General features: G+C 54.6%; 2 protein-coding genes across 7 annotated transcripts in view; one reads left to right on the top strand and one right to left on the bottom strand.

The window, feature by feature from the left end:
- Nucleotides 1-15,067, top strand: part of SHISA5 (shisa family member 5) — a 36,918-nt gene extending 21,851 nt beyond the window's left edge. For 2 of the 5 annotated variants that reach the window (XM_050780993.1, XM_050780991.1), the window contains 4 exons: nt 1,950-2,030; nt 13,193-13,308; nt 13,462-13,674; nt 13,849-15,067. In XM_050780993.1, the coding sequence (XP_050636950.1) occupies nt 1,950-2,030; nt 13,193-13,308; nt 13,462-13,674; nt 13,849-13,928 (490 nt within the window). In that variant the 3' untranslated portion in view covers nt 13,929-15,067. Of the gene's footprint in view, nt 1-1,949; nt 2,031-8,501; nt 8,733-13,192; nt 13,309-13,461; nt 13,675-13,848 lie in introns of those variants that run through there. The other 3 variants (XR_007723509.1, XM_050780992.1, XM_050780994.1) reach the window with 3 other exon arrangements.
- A 236-nt stretch (nt 15,068-15,303) lies between these two features.
- TREX1 (three prime repair exonuclease 1) overlaps nt 15,304-17,246 on the bottom strand; it is a 94,079-nt gene continuing 92,136 nt past the window's right edge. The window contains exons 2-3 of one of the 2 annotated variants that reach the window (XM_050780881.1): nt 16,619-16,682; nt 15,304-16,304 (exon numbers count right to left, since the gene is read on the bottom strand). In XM_050780881.1, the coding sequence (XP_050636838.1) occupies nt 15,338-16,279 (942 nt within the window). In that variant the 5' untranslated portion in view covers nt 16,280-16,304; nt 16,619-16,682 and the 3' untranslated portion in view covers nt 15,304-15,337. Of the gene's footprint in view, nt 16,305-16,618; nt 17,195-17,246 lie in introns of those variants that run through there. The other variant, XM_050780880.1, reaches the window with a different exon arrangement.

Here is a 17,246-nt window from a genome sequence, read left to right as displayed (position 1 = left end):
CCTCAGGTGATCTGCCTGCCTCGGTCTCCCAAAGCACCAGGATTACAGGTGTGAGTCACTTCACCCGGCCCATATCATTTTTTTTTTTTTTTTTTTTTTTTTTTTTTGAGACGGAGTCTCGCTCTGTCGCCCAGGCTGGAGTGCAGTGGCCGGATCTCAGCTCACTGCAAGCTCCGCCTTCCGGGTTCACGCCATTCTCCTGCCTCAGCCTCCTGAGTAGCCGGGACTACAGGCGCCCACCACCTCGCCCGGCTAGTTCTCTGCATTTTTTAGTAGAGATGGGGTTTCACCGTGTTAGCCAGGATGGTCTCGATCTCCTGACCTCGTGATCCACCCGTCTCGGCCTCCCAAAGTGCTGGGATTACAGGCTTGAGCCACCGCGCCCGGCCCATATGATTTATTTTTAACCATTCCTATTTCCTGATAAATTATTATTATTATTATTATTTTTGAGATGGAGTCTTGCTGTGTCGCCCAGGCTAGAGTACAGTGACGCGATCTCAGCTTACTGCAACGTCCTGGGTTCAAGCGATTCTCCTGCCTCAGCCTCCCGAGTAGCTGGGATTACAGGTGCGTGCCACTGTGCCTGGCTAATTTTTGTATTTTTAGTAGAGATGGGGTTTCACCATCCTGGACAGGCTAGTCTTGAACTCCTGACCTTGTGATCCACCCTCCTTGGCCTCCCCATTTCTTGATAAGTTCTATTAAATATATAAATCTCCCACTAAGAACTATTTTATCTGGGTTTCACAAATTTTGATGTATTTTCATCCTTCAGTTCTACATACTTGTTAATTTCCTTTTTTACTTCTTTTTTTTTTTTTTTTTTTTTTTTGAGGCGGAGTCTCGCTCTGTCGCCCAGCCTGGGGTGCAGTGGCCGGATCTCAGCTCACTGCAAACTCCGCCTCCTGGGTTTAAGCCATTCTCCTGCCTCAGCCTCCTGAGTAGCTGGGACTACAGGCGCCCGCCACCTTGCCCGGCTAGTTTTTTGTATTTTTTAGTAGAGACGGTGTTTCACCAGGTTAGCCAGGATGGTCTCGATCTCCTGACCTCGTGATCCGCCTGTCTTGGCCTCCCAAAGTGCTGGGATTACAGGCTTGAGCCCCCGCGCCCAGCCTCCTTTTTTACTTCTTTGTGATCATGGTATCTCCCCTGCTAGGTAAGTATCTTGTATGAGTTCTTATTTAACACAATACAACTCAAGAGCTTTGGTTTTATTTTGCTTTTTTTTTTGTACTTTTAGTTTCCCAAGGTTTTTTTTTTTTTTTTTTTTTTTTTTTTTTAGTGCTTTTTAAAAAAAACTTTGTGGCAATGTAGGCCAGGTGCAGTGGCTCACGCCTGTAATCCCAGCACTTTGGGAGGCCAAGGCGGGCAGATCACAAGGTCAGGAGTTCGAGACCAGCCTGGCCAGTATGGCGAAACACCGTCTCTACTAAAAATACAAAAATTAGCTGGGCAAGGTGGCGGGTGCCTGTAATCCCAGCTACTCAGGAGGGTGAGGCAGGAGAATTACTTGAACCCGGGAGGCGGAGGTTGTGGTGAGCCAAGATCATGCCACTGCATTCCAGCCTAGGCGACAGAACAAGACTCTATCTCAAAAAAATAATAATAATAATAAACTTTGTGGCAATGTAGTTACTGATTTGTAACTTCATCCTGTTGTGGTCAGAGAAGATCCTTTGTATGGTATCTGTCTTCTAAAATCTGCTGAGATTTGTTTTGTGGCCTAACATATGTTCTCTCCTGGAGACAGTCCAGTGGACACCTGAGAGGACGTGTGGCTTTGTGCTGTGAGATCCCAGTGTGGGCAGAGTCCACCTCTGGAAGGCCATTGAAGCCACCGGTTCATAGTCACTTCTGCACACATTTTGCGGTGCCCTAAGGTAGTGTTTGTGCTGGCGCGCTCGGTGGGGTTTCATTGTGCTGATCATGAGGTTTCCTGTTGGCAGTGTGCCCGCCAGTGTAGAGCCGGTGGAGCAGCTGGGCTCAGCGCTGAGGTTTCGCCCTGGCTACAGCGACCCCATGTTAGGGTAAGTAAAGCCTGCAGGCTGGGTGCATCTTCCTGGCAAAGGTGACAAGAGGACTCGGTGGGGCCAGAGTGCATCTGGGGGACTGGGATGATTCGGTCATTGGGGTGGAGCCCAAGAAGCTGTCACCATATCTGACTGCGAGGACACTTGCTCCTTATGTTGTGAAGGTGTCTTCATTAGCGTGCTGGGGTGGTGGGGACGGGGGTGACTGCGGTCGCAGGTTGACAGTTGAAGGACCAGGAGTCGGGGTCACATTGCCCTAGATGCTGGGTTGAGTCAGCGGATGACTGATGGGTCCCAATAAGGGCAGGAGTGACAGAATGGGGCTGTGCTGGGCATGTGATGATGGTAGATGGGGGTGGGTATATTGCGGTTGGACATTGGTGACAAGGGTGATGGTGATGGGGTGATGGTGCTGGCAAGCGCATGGTAGTGGGGTGATAACGGTGGGGAGAGGTCCTGGGATAACCAATGACGCCACAGTTCGTGTCAAGCTTTGTGGGTCGTGGTTACTGTGTCAGGACTCTTCTCTCAGGGAACCAAGGAGCAACCCCAGCCCCCAAGCCCCAGTCCCCTTGGCTGGGCTCCGGCCTGTGTTATTGCCATGGTAACAGGAGTTGTGACATCTTCCTGGAGGTGGAATGGGTGTGCAGCCACTAGGGCGGGCTTTCCTGGCTGAGTCTATTCCACTTGCTGTCTCCCCCCTGCCCTGGTGGATCTAGAAGCCATTTAAAGAAAAGTTCTGCCCAGGAGGGCAGGGTTGCCCCTTTGGAGGAAGAGACCTTGGGCTCTGGGCCTGGGTGGGGGGCTTGGGTTCTTGTTTTGCCCCATCCCATCCTATAGGCCCAGGCAGGTATGGGGCCTCACTGGCTACAGCAGAATCAGGGCAGGGTTCCTGTGCATGGAGGAGGGGAAGAAGTGCAGTTGTGCCCCTCCTCAACACCTCAGGGCTGGTTGGAGCCTGAGATCTCTACAGGCCTTCCCCTCCGTGTCCAGGAGCCCAGAAGCGTCTGGCTGTCCTGCCCCGAGGCCCAGGATCGTGGGCTTTCAGATGGCCCCGTGGGAGATGCCTACGCCCAGCCTGTGTGGGCCTGGAGGCAGTCCAGGAGTGGGCCTCGTCCTGAGGACAGTGGGCATCACGGAGGGTCCTGGGAGCGCTGGGGACTGAATGGTGTTTTAGGAAGACCACACTGGCTGCTCTGTGGAAGATGGAAAGAGCAGATGGGGCGGGTGTGGGAGGTGGAAAGTCGTTTCTGTAGGAGATGGCCTTAGGCGGCATCCTGGCCAGAGGCACTGGAGGCCAGAGAGAGCCAGAGCTTGGAGGGGAGAGGTGAGGATGGAGACATACATTCAGCAGCTCCCTCAAGGGAGGGTGTGGAGGGAGTGGGAAGGACCTGGGGCTGGACACTGGACAAAGGCAGGCTTGCGGTGAAGTGCAGTGTGGAATGGAGATTTCACACCATGGAGTCCATGGCACCCTGGGCAAGAGCCAGGCAGTGGAGCAGACTGAAGAGCGGTTGGAAATTGTATGCTGGTCGCAGGCAACTCCTTGGAGAGTTTTGGCCGTGAATGGATGAGGAGTAAGACAGGCATTGAAGCTGGGCACAGTGCCACACTCCTGTAGTCCCAGCTACTTGGGAGGCTGAGGCAGGAGGATCACTAGAGGCCAGGAGTTCAGGGGTACAGTGAGCTATAATCCTGCCTGGGAGTAATCCCTGCACTCCAGCCTGGGCGACATAGCAAGACCCCGTGGATTTTTATTTTTTATTTTTATTTTTTAAGGGAGGCCAGGTGTGGTGGCTAATGCGTATAATCCCAGCACTTTAGGAGGCTGACACGGACAGATCACCTGAGGCCAGGAGTTCAAGACCAGCCTGGACAACATGGTGAAACCCCGTCTCTACTAAAAATACAAAAATTAGCCGGGCATATTGGCAGGTGCCTGTAATTCCAATACTCTGTAGGCTGAGGCAGGAGAATCACTTGAACCCAGGAGGCAAAGGTTGCCGTGAGCCGAGATCGCGCCACTGCACTCCAGCGTGGGCGACAGAGTAAGAGTCCGTCTCAAAAACAACAACAAAAAAGGGAGTTGGAGAATCCATGTGAAGGGTTTCTTGTGGTGTGTTTGTTTGTTTTTTTTTCTTCCAATGGTAGTGATTTGAGCTGGGACAGCAAAGAGGAGACAGTGCGGAACAAGCTCCCAGAGGGGCATAGGAGGAGGAGTGGCTTCCTGGGGTTGTGGCAACAGGGAGGTGACTGGGGCCAGCTCAGCTGCACCTGTGACTCCCCAAGGTATGCGTGTGGGACCTGTTCTGTTAGCCCAGCTGCCGCCGTGGTGTGCACGGCACTGGGCCTCGTGTGCTGTGTGCTTGGTGCGCCCTGCTGCCTCCTGCCCCAGGCTATTTTGCCCATGCACTGAGAAGAGCAGGTGACTGGAGTGATGCTCCCCATCCCGCACCTCCTGTCATCCCTTGTCCTCTGCTTTGTTCTGAGCCCCAGCTCATGCCTAGGACCTGCTTTATAAAGGTGCAGGAGCAAAAGAGGTGGGTGCTGGGAGGAGAGCGGGGACAGGGCCATCAGTGACTCCTCTCTTTTGAACACTCTCAGGTGGCTGCCTGTCTCGCTCCCAAGGAGACATCCTCTGCTGGGCATACGTGTGCTGCCTACTTGGCCAAGGGCACTGTTTGTCCACTGGAGAGTTGGCTCCTTGGTGAGGGTCTGGCTCCTGCTGTCAAGGCCATGGCCAGGAGCTCAGGAGAAGCCAGGCAGGGGAAAGACCCCAGGCCAGGGGCCCCACCCAGCTCTGCCCCACTGCCTGCCACTGACCCCTCCTCCTCTTCTTATTTTGGGACCCTTGCCTCTGACTGTCTCCCTCTGGGCTTTTTTTTTTTTTTGAGATGGAGTGTCTGTCCTGTTGCCCAGGCTGGAGTACAGTGGCACAATCTCTGCTCACTGCAACCTCCGCCTCCTGGGTTCAAGCCATTCTCCTGCCTCAGCTTCCTGAGTAGCTGGGATTACAGGTGTTGGCCACTATGCCCGGCTAATTTTTGTATTTTTAGTAGAGATGGGGTTTCACCATGTTGGCCAGACTTCTCTCGAGCTCCTGACTTCGTGATTTGCCCGCCTCAGCCTCCCAAAATGCTGGGATTACAGGCGTGAGCCACCGTGCCTGACCTGGGCTACTTTTTGACTTTTCTAGGCATGAGGCAGCAGGCTGGAGCCTGGATTCAGATGGGTCCACATATGCCTGGCCCAGAACCCCTGCCGCAGGAGGATGCCACCCATGGCAGGGGTTATAGTGTGGCCCTGTTTGTGGGCTCAGGGTTGGCCCAGGTCTTCTGCCCCCTAGACTTTGGCAAGTGAATCTCTGTTTAATGCTGAGTGGCTCCAGCCATTCATGGCTTGTTCACTCCCTAGAGCTTCTTTAGTCTTCTGGTTGTTTTGGGTCCTGCCCTCATGTCCTCTTCCCAGCTCCTTGCACTCACGGGACTGTCAGGCAAGACTGTTGGGTTTCTAAGCACCGAGTGGCAGAAGCTCTGGCTGCAGACCCCAAGGAGGCCACCATTGACCCTCTGCCATGACTCCACTGCCACAGTGCAGGGGAAAGGGAGAGAGGCCCATTAGGCAAGGTGTGGCCACAGCCGCTGTGCTACCTCCCAGCCCTCAAAGCGTCCTTTTTGTGGTTCTCAGGCCCTCTGTGGTACAGCCTGTCTGGGGCCTTGCTGACACCATGGGGGTAGTGTGGGTATCCCAGGTCCAGAGCCAGCCTGTTCACTGTCAGGCTTCTGAGCCCACGCCAAGCCATCGCATCCCCTGTGACTTGCACGTATACGCCCAGATGGCCTGAAGTAACTGAAGAATCACAAAAGAAGTGCAAATGCCCTGCCTCGCCTTAACTGATAACATTCCACCATAAAAGAAGTGAAAATGGCCAAGCCTTGCCTTAAGGGATGATATTATCTTGTGAAATTCCTTTTCCTGGCTCATCCTGGCTCAAAAAGCTCCCCCACTGAGCACCTTGTAACCCCCACTCCTGCCCGTCAGAGAACAACCCCCCTTTGACTGTAATTTTCCTTTACCTACCCAAATCCTATAAAACAGCCCCACACTTATCTCCCTTTGCTGACTCTCTTTTCGGACTCAGCCCGCCTGCACCCAGGTGAAATAAACAGCCATGTTGCTCACACAAAGCCTGTTTGGTGGTCTCTTCACACGGACGTGCATGACATTCACAGTCTAAGGTTTGGAGCCTTCCATTTCTTGGAGGCCCCCCAATTCTCCCCAGACCCTACAATCCTGCCCGAACTCCCTGCCAGGGTGGCTGCTTCTCTGCCTTCTGTTCTCTCCTGCTTGGGCTGACTCTGTCTTTTGAGCTTGGCCCCAGCCTTGGGCCTTTGGAGACCCCATTCCTTCCTCTCAGAGGCGTGGTTCCTTTGGTACTGTAGCCATGTGTGGCCTTGGACCCTAGGCCCACTCTGCAACCACCCCTTGAATTTGCTTGGTTTTCTAAGGTTACCACGCCTGGATGTCCTGCCAGGAGCTACCATGGGGTCCCTGAGTGAATTTATTCATTTACCCGTCCGATATTTATTGATTCATTCACAAGATTGTTTAAAAAAATTTTTTTATTGAGCACTCACCATATGGTAGGCACTGGAAGTACAGTGGTGGCCGAAAGCTGTATTGGATGATAATGGTACAAAGCAGGGGCAAGATGTAGTTGATCAAATGCTCACACACAACAGAGTGTCTGTTTATGAACTGAGGTAGAAAGGAATTTAATTCCATGTGGGCATGTGCTGAGGGGCCTGGCCTCTTCTGCATGGTGGGGAAGGTGCTCCTGAGGAAGTGACACTTTGAGCTGAGGCCTGAGGGGTGAGCAGAAATGAGTTAGGTGTGGGTGAGATGAAAAGAGGAAAGGGCTGAGCTGGCAGGAGGATCTGCATGTACAAAGGCCTTGAGTAGGACACAGCATGGTGCTTTCAAAGCTGAAAGGAGGGGAATGGGACTGAGCACAGAGGTTGAAGGAGAGGGGCCAGTTCCAGACCACACATGACTTTGTGGGCCTAATAGGGAGTTTTATTTTATTTAAAATGTTAATTAAAGGTCTGGCACGGTGGCTCATGCCTGTAATCCCAGCACTTTGGGAGGCCAAGGTGGGCAGATCACCTGAGGTCAGGAGTTCGAGACCAGCCTGGCCAATATGGTAAAGCCCCATCTCTACTAAAAATACACAAATTAGCCAGGTGTGGTGGCGTACGCCTGTAGTTCCAGTTTCTCTGGAGGCTGAGGTATGAGAATCACTTGAAACCTGGGAGGTGGAGGTTGCAGTGAGCTGAGATCACACCACTGCACTCCAGCCCTATGACAGAGAAAGACTCTGTCTCAAAAAAATAAATAAATAAAATAATAAAATAAAATTTTAATTAAATATTAAAATCTAGCCTGGGCAACACAGTGAGACCCTGTCTCTACAAAAAATAAAAAAAATAGCCGAGTGTGGTGGTGCGTGCCTGTGGTTCCAGCTACTTGGGGGACTGAGGTGGAAGGATCACTTGAGCCTGGGAGTTTGAGGCTGCAGTGAGCTGTGATTGTGCCACTGCACTCCAGCCTGGGCAACAAAGTGAGACCCCACCTCAAAAAAAAAAAATTTCCTTTATTATAAGTTTCAGTGTCTGGTGAGATAAATCTTCTTCTTCTTCTTCTTCTTTTTTTTTTTTTTTTTGACAGATTCTCACTCAGTCTCCCAGGCAGGAGCAAGCTTCCCGAGTAGCTGGGATTACAGGTGCGTGCCACCATGCCTGGCTAATTTTTGATTTTTTTGATAGGTAAAGACGGAGTTTTGCCATGTTGCCCAGGCTGGTCTCGAACTCCTGGGCTCAAGCTTCCCCAAAGCCCCGGCCTCCCAAAGTACTGAGATTACAGGTGTGAGCCACAGCACGTGGCCTCTTTTCTTCTTTTATTGTCAACTATAATACGTATACAGGAAAGCACAGGTACACACACTCTATTTAACATGTAATTATAAAGCAAATTCCTTTGTAATCCCAAGAGCTACAGGAGCCATAGCTGGCGTTGGAGTAGGGGGTGACATGATGGACCCTGCAGGGTGGCCGGAGAACAGGGGAGACAGACTGGAGAGAGTGCTGGTGGGAGAGGAGGAGCTGAAGGGATAGGCTGGACTTTGCTCGCTGTGGTGTGTCAGCCAGGGCCCCAGGGTCGCCCTCTAGGCCTAGTTGGATGCAGAAGCTCCTCCTGGAGGCTGGTGGAACAGGACTGGTGGGTTAGGTGGAAGTGGGGGTGGGGGTGCTGCTGAGTTAGAGTGTGGTTGGGGCCCACAGAGGCTGGGGTGGCTCTTGGACTCCCTAGTGGCCAGGCTGCATTCCGAGGCCAGGCCCCGCAGGCTCCGCTCAGAGAGGCAGCTCTGGGAGGCAGCTGGGGCACCTCTGCTTCCCCTCCTCTCTGGCCCCCACCCCTTGGCTCCTTGGCTGCTAGCCCGCTACTGGGTGGGGCCATCCTGTGTCTTTAAGAGGGTGGAACGGGGCCTCGCGTCTGTGCTTCCTGTGGCCAACGTCATCTGGAGGAGATTTGCTTTCCTTTTCTCCAAAAGGGGAGGAAGTTGAAACTGAGTGGCCCACGATGGGAAGAGGGGAAGCCCAGGGGTACAGGAGGCCTCTGGGTGAAGGCAGAGGCTAATATGGGGTGAGCTTGGGCCCCATGCTGCGTGTGTGTGTGAGAGACAGACACTGAGAGAGCTCTGGAGGGATGATAACGGCCTTGCGGTCGCGTGTCATTGATGGCGTGTGAATGTGTGTGTGTTTCTCCATTCCTGCCTCTGGTTGGGCAGGAAGACACCTATAGTCTGCTGGTCCTGTCTTAGGGCTTTGTCCTGGATGGCCTGGGGCTGATGGCTCCTGCTTTGAGAGTCCTGAGGGGTGCTTTTGAGCCCGGAGTCTTTAGCTCTGTCCCTGGCTGTGTTGTGGGGCCCTGCTGAAGTTGTGCAGCCCCAGGGCGGGGAAGGGGGGAACCCACACCCTCCTTGGGCCTCTGTGGGGCAGAGGCTGAGGGGATGCTCTACAACTCTGGAGTTTTTGAATGCGTTTGATGCAGTTACCAAGCATTTGCCTTTTGTTAGAATAAAGCTTGGGTTGGGCATGGTGGCTGACACCTTTTTAAAAACTTACTATTTTTTATTTTTTTGGAGATGGAGTCTCGCTCTGTCACCCAGGCTGGAGTGCAGTGGCGCGATCTCGGATCACTGCAACCTCTGCCTCGTGGGTTCACGTGATTCTCCTGCCTCAGCCTCCAGAGTAGCTGGAACTACAGGCATGTGCCACCACCCCGGCTAATTCTTTTTTTTTTCGTATTTTTTTTTTTTTTTTTTTTTTTTGAGACGGAGTCTCGCTCTGCCGCCCAGGCTGGAGTGCAGTGGCCGGATCTCAGCTCACTGCAAGCTCCGCCTCCCGGGTTCACGCCATTCTCCTGCCTCAGCCTCCTGAGTAGCTGGGACTACAGGCGCCCGCCACCGCGCCCGGCTAGTTTTTTGTATTTTTTAGTAGAGACGGGGTTTCACCGTGTTAGCCAGGATGGTCTCGATCTCCTGACCTCGTGATCCGCCCATCTCGGCCTCCCAAAGTGCTGGGATTACAGGCTTGAGCCACCGCGCCCGGCCTTTTTTTGTATTTTAGTAGAGATGGGGTTTCACTATGTTGCCCAGGCTGGTCTCAAATTCCTGACCCCAGGCGACTGCTTTGGCCTCCCAAAGTGTTAGGATTATAGGCGTGAACCACTGCTCCTGGCCTATTTATTTTATTTTATTTTATTTTATTTTTTTTGAGACGGAGTCTTGCTCTGCCACCCAGGCTGGGGTGCAGTGGCCGGATCTCAGCTCACTGCAAGCTCCGCCTCCCAGGTTTACGCCATTCTCCTGCCTCAGCCTCCTGAGTAGCTGGGACTACAGGCGCCCGCCACCTCACCCGGCTACTTTTTTGTATTTTTTAGTAGAGAGGGGTTTCACCGTGTTAGCCAGGATGGTCTCGATCTCCTGACCTCGTGATCCGCCCGTCTCGGCCTCCCAAAGTGCTGGGATTACAGGCTTGAGCCACCGCGCCCGGCCTATTTATTTTATTTTTTATTTTTTTGAGATGGAGTCTCCCTCTGTCACTCACGCTGGGGTGCAGTGGCGCCATCTTAGCTCACTGCAACCTCCACCTCCTGGGTTCAAGCGATTCTCCTGCCTCAGTCTCCTGAGTAGCTGGGACTACAGTCTTGTGCCACTACGCCCGGCTAATTTTTGTGTTTTTAGTAGAGTCAGGGTTTCACCATGTTGGCCAGGGTAGTCTAGAACTCCTGACCTCGAGTGATATGCCCACCTCGGCCTCTCAAAGTGTTGGGATCAAGGGCGTGAACCACCGCACCTGGCCAGTTTTTATTTTTATTTTTTATTTATTTTTATTTTTATTTTTTTTTTTTTGAGACGGAGTCTTGCTCTGTCGCCCAGGCTGGGGTGCAGTGGCCGGATCTCAGCTCACTGCAAGCTCCGCCTCCCGGGTTTATGCCATTCTCCTGCCTCAGCCTCCCGAGTAGCTGGGACTACAGGCGCCCGCCACCTCACCCGGCTACTTTTTTGTATTTTTTAGTAGAGAGGGGTTTCACCGTGTTAGCCAGGATGGTCTTGATCTCCTGACCTCACGATCCGCCCATCTCGGCCTCCCAAAGTGCTGAGATTACAGGCTTGAGCCACCGCGCCCGGCCTATTTTTTATTTATTTACTTTTCTGAGACGGAGTTTCGCTTTTGTTGCCTAGGCTGGAGTGCAATGGTGTGATCTCGGCCTACTGCAATCTCTGCCTCCCCGGGTTCAAGAGATTCTCCTGCATAAGCCTCCCAAGTAGCTGGGATTGCAAGCACCGGCCATCATGCCCGGCTAATTTTTTTTGTACTTTCTTGAACTCCAGATCTCAGGTGATCCGCCTGCCTCGGCCTCCCAAAGTGCTGGGATTATAGGTGTGAGCCACCGCGCCCAGCTGTTTTTTATTTATTTATTTATTTTTTGAGACGAGTCTCTGTTGCCCAGGCTGGAGTACAGTGGCCGGATCTCAGCTCACTGCAAGCTCCGCCTCCTGGGTTTACACCATTCTCCTGCCTCAGCCTCCTGAGTAGCTGGGACTACAGGCGCCCGCCACGTCGCCTGGCTAGTTTTTTTGTATTTTTTAGTAGAGACGGGGTTTCACTGGGTTAGCCAGGATGGTCTCAATCTCCTGACCTGGTGATCCGCCCGTCTTGGCCTCCCAAAGTGCTGGGATTACAGGCTTGAGCCACCGTGCCCAGCCCGCTTTTTATTTTTTAAAACCTTTTATCATCCAGCACAAAATGTCAGGCTGTTTTTTTTTTGTTTTTTGTTTTTCTTTTTTTTTTTCGAGACAGATTCTCACTCTGTCTCCCAGGCTGGAATGCAGTGGCGCGATCTTGGCTCACTACAACCTCTACCTCCTGGGTTCAAGCAATTCTCCTGCCTCAGCCTCCTGAGTAGCTGGGATTACAGGCGTGCACCACCACAACCGGCTAATTTTTTTATTTTTAGTAGAGACGGGGTTTCGCCATGTTGGCCAGGCTGGTCTCAAACTCCTAAGCTCGTGATCCACCCACCTTGGCCTCCCAAAGTGTTGGGATTATAGGCATGAGTCACAGCGCCTGGCTGGCCATGATGACAGTTTTAATCCCAGCACTTTGAGAGGCCGAGGAGGGAAGATAGCTTGAGGCCAGGAGTTGGAAACCAGTTAGGTAACATAGTGAGACCCCTGTCTCTACAAAAATAAATGTGGTAGTGCATGCCTGTGGTTCCAGCTACTGGGGAGGCTGAGGTGGGAGAATCACTTCAGCCTGGGAGGTGGAGGCTGCAGTGAACTGTGATCACACTACTGCACTCCAACCTGGGCGACAGAGCGAGACCCCGTCTCAAAGAATAAATTGAAAAAGAGAAGAATGAAGCTTGGCCTCTGCAAACACGGCAGGGTGGCTAGTAAGGGGCTCTGTCTGCACTTGGAAGTCAGGTTTTTTTTTTTTTTTTTTTTTTTGAGACAGAGTTTTGCTCCTGTCTCCAGGCTGGTATGCAGTGGTGTGATCTCAGCTCACTGCAACCTCTGCCTCTCAGGTTCAAGCAATTCTCCTGCCTCGACCTCCCAAGTAGCTGGGATTTCAGGCACCTGTCACCGTGCCTGGCTAATTTTTGTATTTTTAGTAGAGATAGGGTTTCACCATGTTGGCTAGGCTGGTCTCGAACTCCAGACCTCAGGTAATCCGCCCTCCTCGGCCTCCCAAAGTGCTGGGATTGTAGGCATGAGCCACCGCCCCCGCCTAGAAGTCAATTTTGGTGAACTTCCCAGCCCAGGCTTGCTTTCTCAAAGGGCAGGCCCTCTGACCTCCTGCCTCCAGGCCTCTGTGTCCTCCCCTTGGCTCTTGGCCCTTTCACCTGTAGAAGTGGCCGAGCAGGTCAGAGGTGGGGGACCCAGGGGTGTGTGTGACCCCTGGCACAGTGCTTGGCACACAGCAAGCTTGCAGGCAGAGGCAACTGTCCTTATCACTCAGGGGCCAGCCTCCCTGCCCTGGGGCTGTCGTGGAGTGCAGGGGAACACTAGGGGCCTCCTGTTCCGGCCACACTGGCCTCTACCCTCCTGGGGCTTCTCTCTCTCTTCACCCCGTGCTTCCTGAGCCATTTTACCTTCACTGTCTGCCTCTTACACTGGACTGTGGGCTCCCAGAGGCCGGGGCTGGCTGTCTTGCCCACTGTTAAGTTTTTTGACTCAAATCACAGTGCCTGACTGTGGCATGTGCCCTATACCCATCTCCTCATCACTTGGTTGTGAGGTAGACAAGATAGATGTATGTGTGTGGGGTGGGACTTGAGCTTCCTCCCATGCCTGTGAGGGTGGGACAAGCGGGGCAGACCTGGGGCAAGATGGTTATAGAGACTCACATATACCCCAGTTTACACACAAGGAAACAGATTGAAACAGGTGCAGGCCACCCAACAAGGAAGTAGCTGTATCTGTATTGCCCAGACCCCTTCTGGCAAGAGGGGCGTGCCCTGGGAAGGGGTGGAGTGTGGATGCTGGTCTCGGGGGAGGGTCGAGGGGCCCCAGGTCACATCCAGCTCTTTGGCAGGTTCGGAGCAACCTTGGCCGTTGGCCTGACCATCTTTGTGCTGTCTGTTGTCGCTATCATCATCTGCTTCACCTGCTCCTGCTGCTGCCTGTACAAGACGTGCCGCCGACCACGTCGTAAGTGTGCCTACCCTGCTCCACTGTGACCCCCTGGGATGGCAAGGGGAGCTGACCAGGCCCTGCTTTGGCTAAGCTGGAGGGATGGGTGGCAAGCCTGGCCCTAAGACCTGGGGAGGTGGAGGAGGGTCCTCACTGGAATTCTCTTTGCAGCGGTTGTCACCACCACCACATCCACCACTGTGGTGCATGCCCCTTATCCTCAGCCTCCAAGTGTGCCGCCCAGCTACCCTGGACCAAGCTACCAGGGCTACCACACCATGCCACCTCAGCCAGGGATGCCAGCAGCACCCTACCCAATGCAGTACCCACCACCTTACCCGGCCCAACCCATGGGCCCGCCGGCCTACCACGAGACCCTGGCTGGTGAGTGCCCCTGCTGACTCTAGCCCTGCCCAACTCCCTGAGTATCTGCCAGCATCCCTCGGGCACCCATCCCAGAGTACATCACTGAATAGGCCTCTGCCCCTTTCTGCTCGCCTGCCACTCATACGGCAGCCCACCATGCTCACAGCCAACCAGGATCCTCTCTGCTTTCAGGAGGAGCAGCCGCGCCCTACCCTGCCAGCCAGCCTCCTTACAACCCGGCCTACGTGGATGCCCCGAAGGCGGCCCTCTGAGCGTTCTCCGACCTCTCTGGCTGCCACTTGGTTATGTTGTGTGTGAGTGGTGTGCAGGCACGGTTCCTTATGTCCCAGCCGTGCTGTATGTGTCCTGCCTGTATATGTGGCTTCCTCTGATGCTGACGAGGTGGGGAATGATCCTTGCCAGAGTGGGCTGGGACCAGACTTTGTTCTCTTCCTCACCTGAAATTATGCTTCCTAAAATCTCAAGCCAAACTCAAAGAATGGGGTGGTGGGGGCACCCTGTGAGGTCGCCCCTGAGAGGTGGGGGGGTTCTCCAGGGCACGTCTGGAGTTCTTCTCCAGCTTACCCTAGGGTGACCAAGTATGGCCTGTCACACCAGGGTGGCGCAGCTTTCTGTATGATGCAGATGTGTCCTGGTTTTGGCAGTGTAGCCAGCTGCTGCTTGAGGTGATGCAGGCGAAGCTTGGGATCTGACCAAGTTGGGCTTTGATTCTTTAGGCAGATGTCCCATTGTTCCCTGGAGCCTGTGTCGTGCCTGTTGGGGGTCAGGCAGCCTCCTGATGCCAGAACACCTCAGGCAGAGCCCTTCTCACCTGAGAGTTGTCTGCCTGGACTGTCCCCTGTCCCTGCATCTTCCCTGGGACCACCCGGAGGGCCACATCCACACACAGCCTAGCTGCCCACAGGGAGCTCTGCTGCCCTTGCTGGCCCTGCCCTTCCCACAGGTGAGCAGGGCTCCTGTCCACCAGCACACTCAGGTCTCTTCCCTGCAGTGTTTTCATTTTATTTTAGCCAAACATTTTGCCTGTTTTCTGTTTTAAACATGATAGTTGATATGAGACTGAAACCCCAGGATAGTGGAGGGAAATTGGCTCAGAGGAGACGGACAACCTGGCAACTGTGAGTCCCTGCTTTCCCTGACACCAGCCTCATGGAATATGCAACTCTGGTACCCCAGTCCAGGGTGTTCTGGCAGCAGGGACACCTGGGCCAAGGGGCCATCTGGACCAAAGGTGGGGTGTGGGGCCCTGGATGGCAGCTCTGGCCCAGACATGAATACCTCGGTGTTCCTCCTCCATTACTGTTTCACCAGAGCTGTCTTAGCTTCGAATCTGTTGTGTTTCTGAGTCTGGGGTCTGTACTCTTGTTTATAATAAATGCAATCGTTTGGAGCTGCTGCCCCCTTTCTTCCTGGCTGCTGGGATTGGGATCAGGCTGTACTGTTTCCATCAACCATTCGGGCTTCTCGTGTTTTCCCTACTTTTATTGAGCTCAGATAGTTGATCATCCTGCTAGGGAAAGTGAGGGACAAACACTATGCCCTCCTCCCCAGGTCCCTGAGTGTGGGCAGAGGTCTGGACTGCCAAGAAGGGTAGGAGCCAAGTGACCACTCAGTGCTGGAGGAGGGGGGGGTCTTTATTCATCAGATTTTCCTTCTTGGCCTACTCCCCAGGTGCAGCCAGGGATAGTCCATACAGTGTGGCCACTGCCAAGGTCAGGACGGCCAGTAGACCCAGTGGTGCCAGCAGCCCCTCCCTGGGTAGGGCTCCAGGGTCCTTCATTGGAGGAAGATCCTTGGGTCTCCTCTCTCCAAGGCTGGGACTAGTGTTCCTGGTTGTGGCCAGGTGTGCAGGGGCTGTGACAGCAGATGGTCTTGGCTTGGTCCCAGCAGAGGCTGTGACCCCATACATGGGCCTGATGGTGCTGAAGGGCCTGGCGTGAGCATCTACCCACCGCAGCAGGGCCTGTGGTCTCCACTGACAGATGCTGAGCAGGGCCAGGACATCACCCTCAGCCGTGTGCGAGTCCGGAGGGGACTGCCCATACAGGCGTGTGTAGATGCTGCCTAGGCTGTAGCTCTTCCTTGGGCCGTGTTCTGAGGGGCTGTCTGCTCGCTCCACGGCCTTCAGCGCAGTGATGCTATCCACACAGAAGGCACCATCCAGAGCACTGGTGAGGCCCAGCATAGCCAGCTCTGCTTGGAGCAGGGGGAAGTCATAGCGGTCACCATTGTGTGCCACCAGGCACCAGGGCTGTGGCTGGCGCCGCAGGAAGGCTAGGAGCAGGTTGGCCAGGTTGTCATCGAAACATTGACGCCCATGCGCTGCCAGCACAGCTGTGCTCAGACCTGTGATCTCGCTGGCTGCAGAGCTGCAGGCTTTTCCCGGAGCCACGCACAGGGAGAGCTTGTCCACCACACGCGGTGGTGGAGGAACTGTGGGAGGTGGTCCCTGAGAGGTGGGGGGGCTCTCCAGGGCACATCTGTGGACAGCCAGCAGGCACAGCTCCGTGACCTTGGGCTGGGAGAAGGGCAAGCCAGTGGCCTCCATGTCGAAAAAGATGAGGGTCTGCATGGGCCCCGGGGGCAGGGCCTGCGAGCCCATGGTTGGGTAGGACCTGCCGCTGAGCCTGGGGAGGAGCATAGGGTGGGTGAGTGCCCAGTGTTAAGATCCGAAGGGGAGGGAGTGGGGTAGGGGGTGGGCAGAAGCACATCTCAGGCCTTCCCTGCACAATCCTGCCCTGTCTGTGAGCTCCAGGGCCCATTTTCAGGCAGGAAGTTGGAGAGGGTGGGGTGGTTTCCTTAGTGGGACCAGCACATTCGACTGTCTGAGAGGGCTCCCTCTTCACATGACTTGGCCCCTCCCCTAGTGCCCCCTTAGTCTGGGGTCGGGGAACCCATGGCCCTCCTGCCCTGCGCCATCCCCTTGGGGAGCCACACTTACCGTAGCAGGCAGGCAGGCAGGCAGTAGTGACTTTGCTGCACACTCTCCCGCGGCTCTCGCTGGCAGCAGTGGCGGGAAGTGAAACTTGGTATGGGCCCGCCTACAGCCCCACGTGAGCCAGGCCCGCCCTGCTCGTCAGCCTGCCTGGTCTGTCCCTCTCGCCAACATCCGTCCCCCCACCCCCACTTCCCCGCCCCCAGGGGACCCCAGAGGCCTTCTGAGATCCACGGCTGTGGCCTGATGGTGGCACAATGCACCGGGCCATCACACCAATGACAGGCAGCTGGAAGGACCAGGGCAGTGGCGCCAGACCAGCTCCCGGTGTTACACACTGCTGGGAGCTCCTGCTGCAGCCCTTTCGTGCCCACCTGTGGGTCCCACTTTTCCAGGCTTTCCTGGTTTAGGCCTGGGCCAAGAGCCACCTCCTTCCCTGCCACACAATGGTTTCTTCCCATGGCCCCAGCCCAAAGCAATGACTCAGGACAATTCCACAGGCAAGGCAGGGCTCCTTCCTCAAGGCAGATCGGTTACCATGGGGACTGGGGCTCAGCAGCAGCCAGGGACAGGAAGAAGGATCCCAGCCACTCAAGGTCCCGGTCCCGGTCCCGGTCCCGCTCCACCCCTCCCA

The sequence above is a fragment of the Macaca thibetana genome, chromosome 2 (genome assembly GCF_024542745.1).
Source record: "Macaca thibetana thibetana isolate TM-01 chromosome 2, ASM2454274v1, whole genome shotgun sequence".
NCBI classification, from domain to species: Eukaryota; Metazoa; Chordata; class Mammalia; order Primates; family Cercopithecidae; genus Macaca; species Macaca thibetana.
Note: the sequence above shows the minus strand (reverse complement) of the source record. Positions and strands in the feature narration are given on the sequence as shown.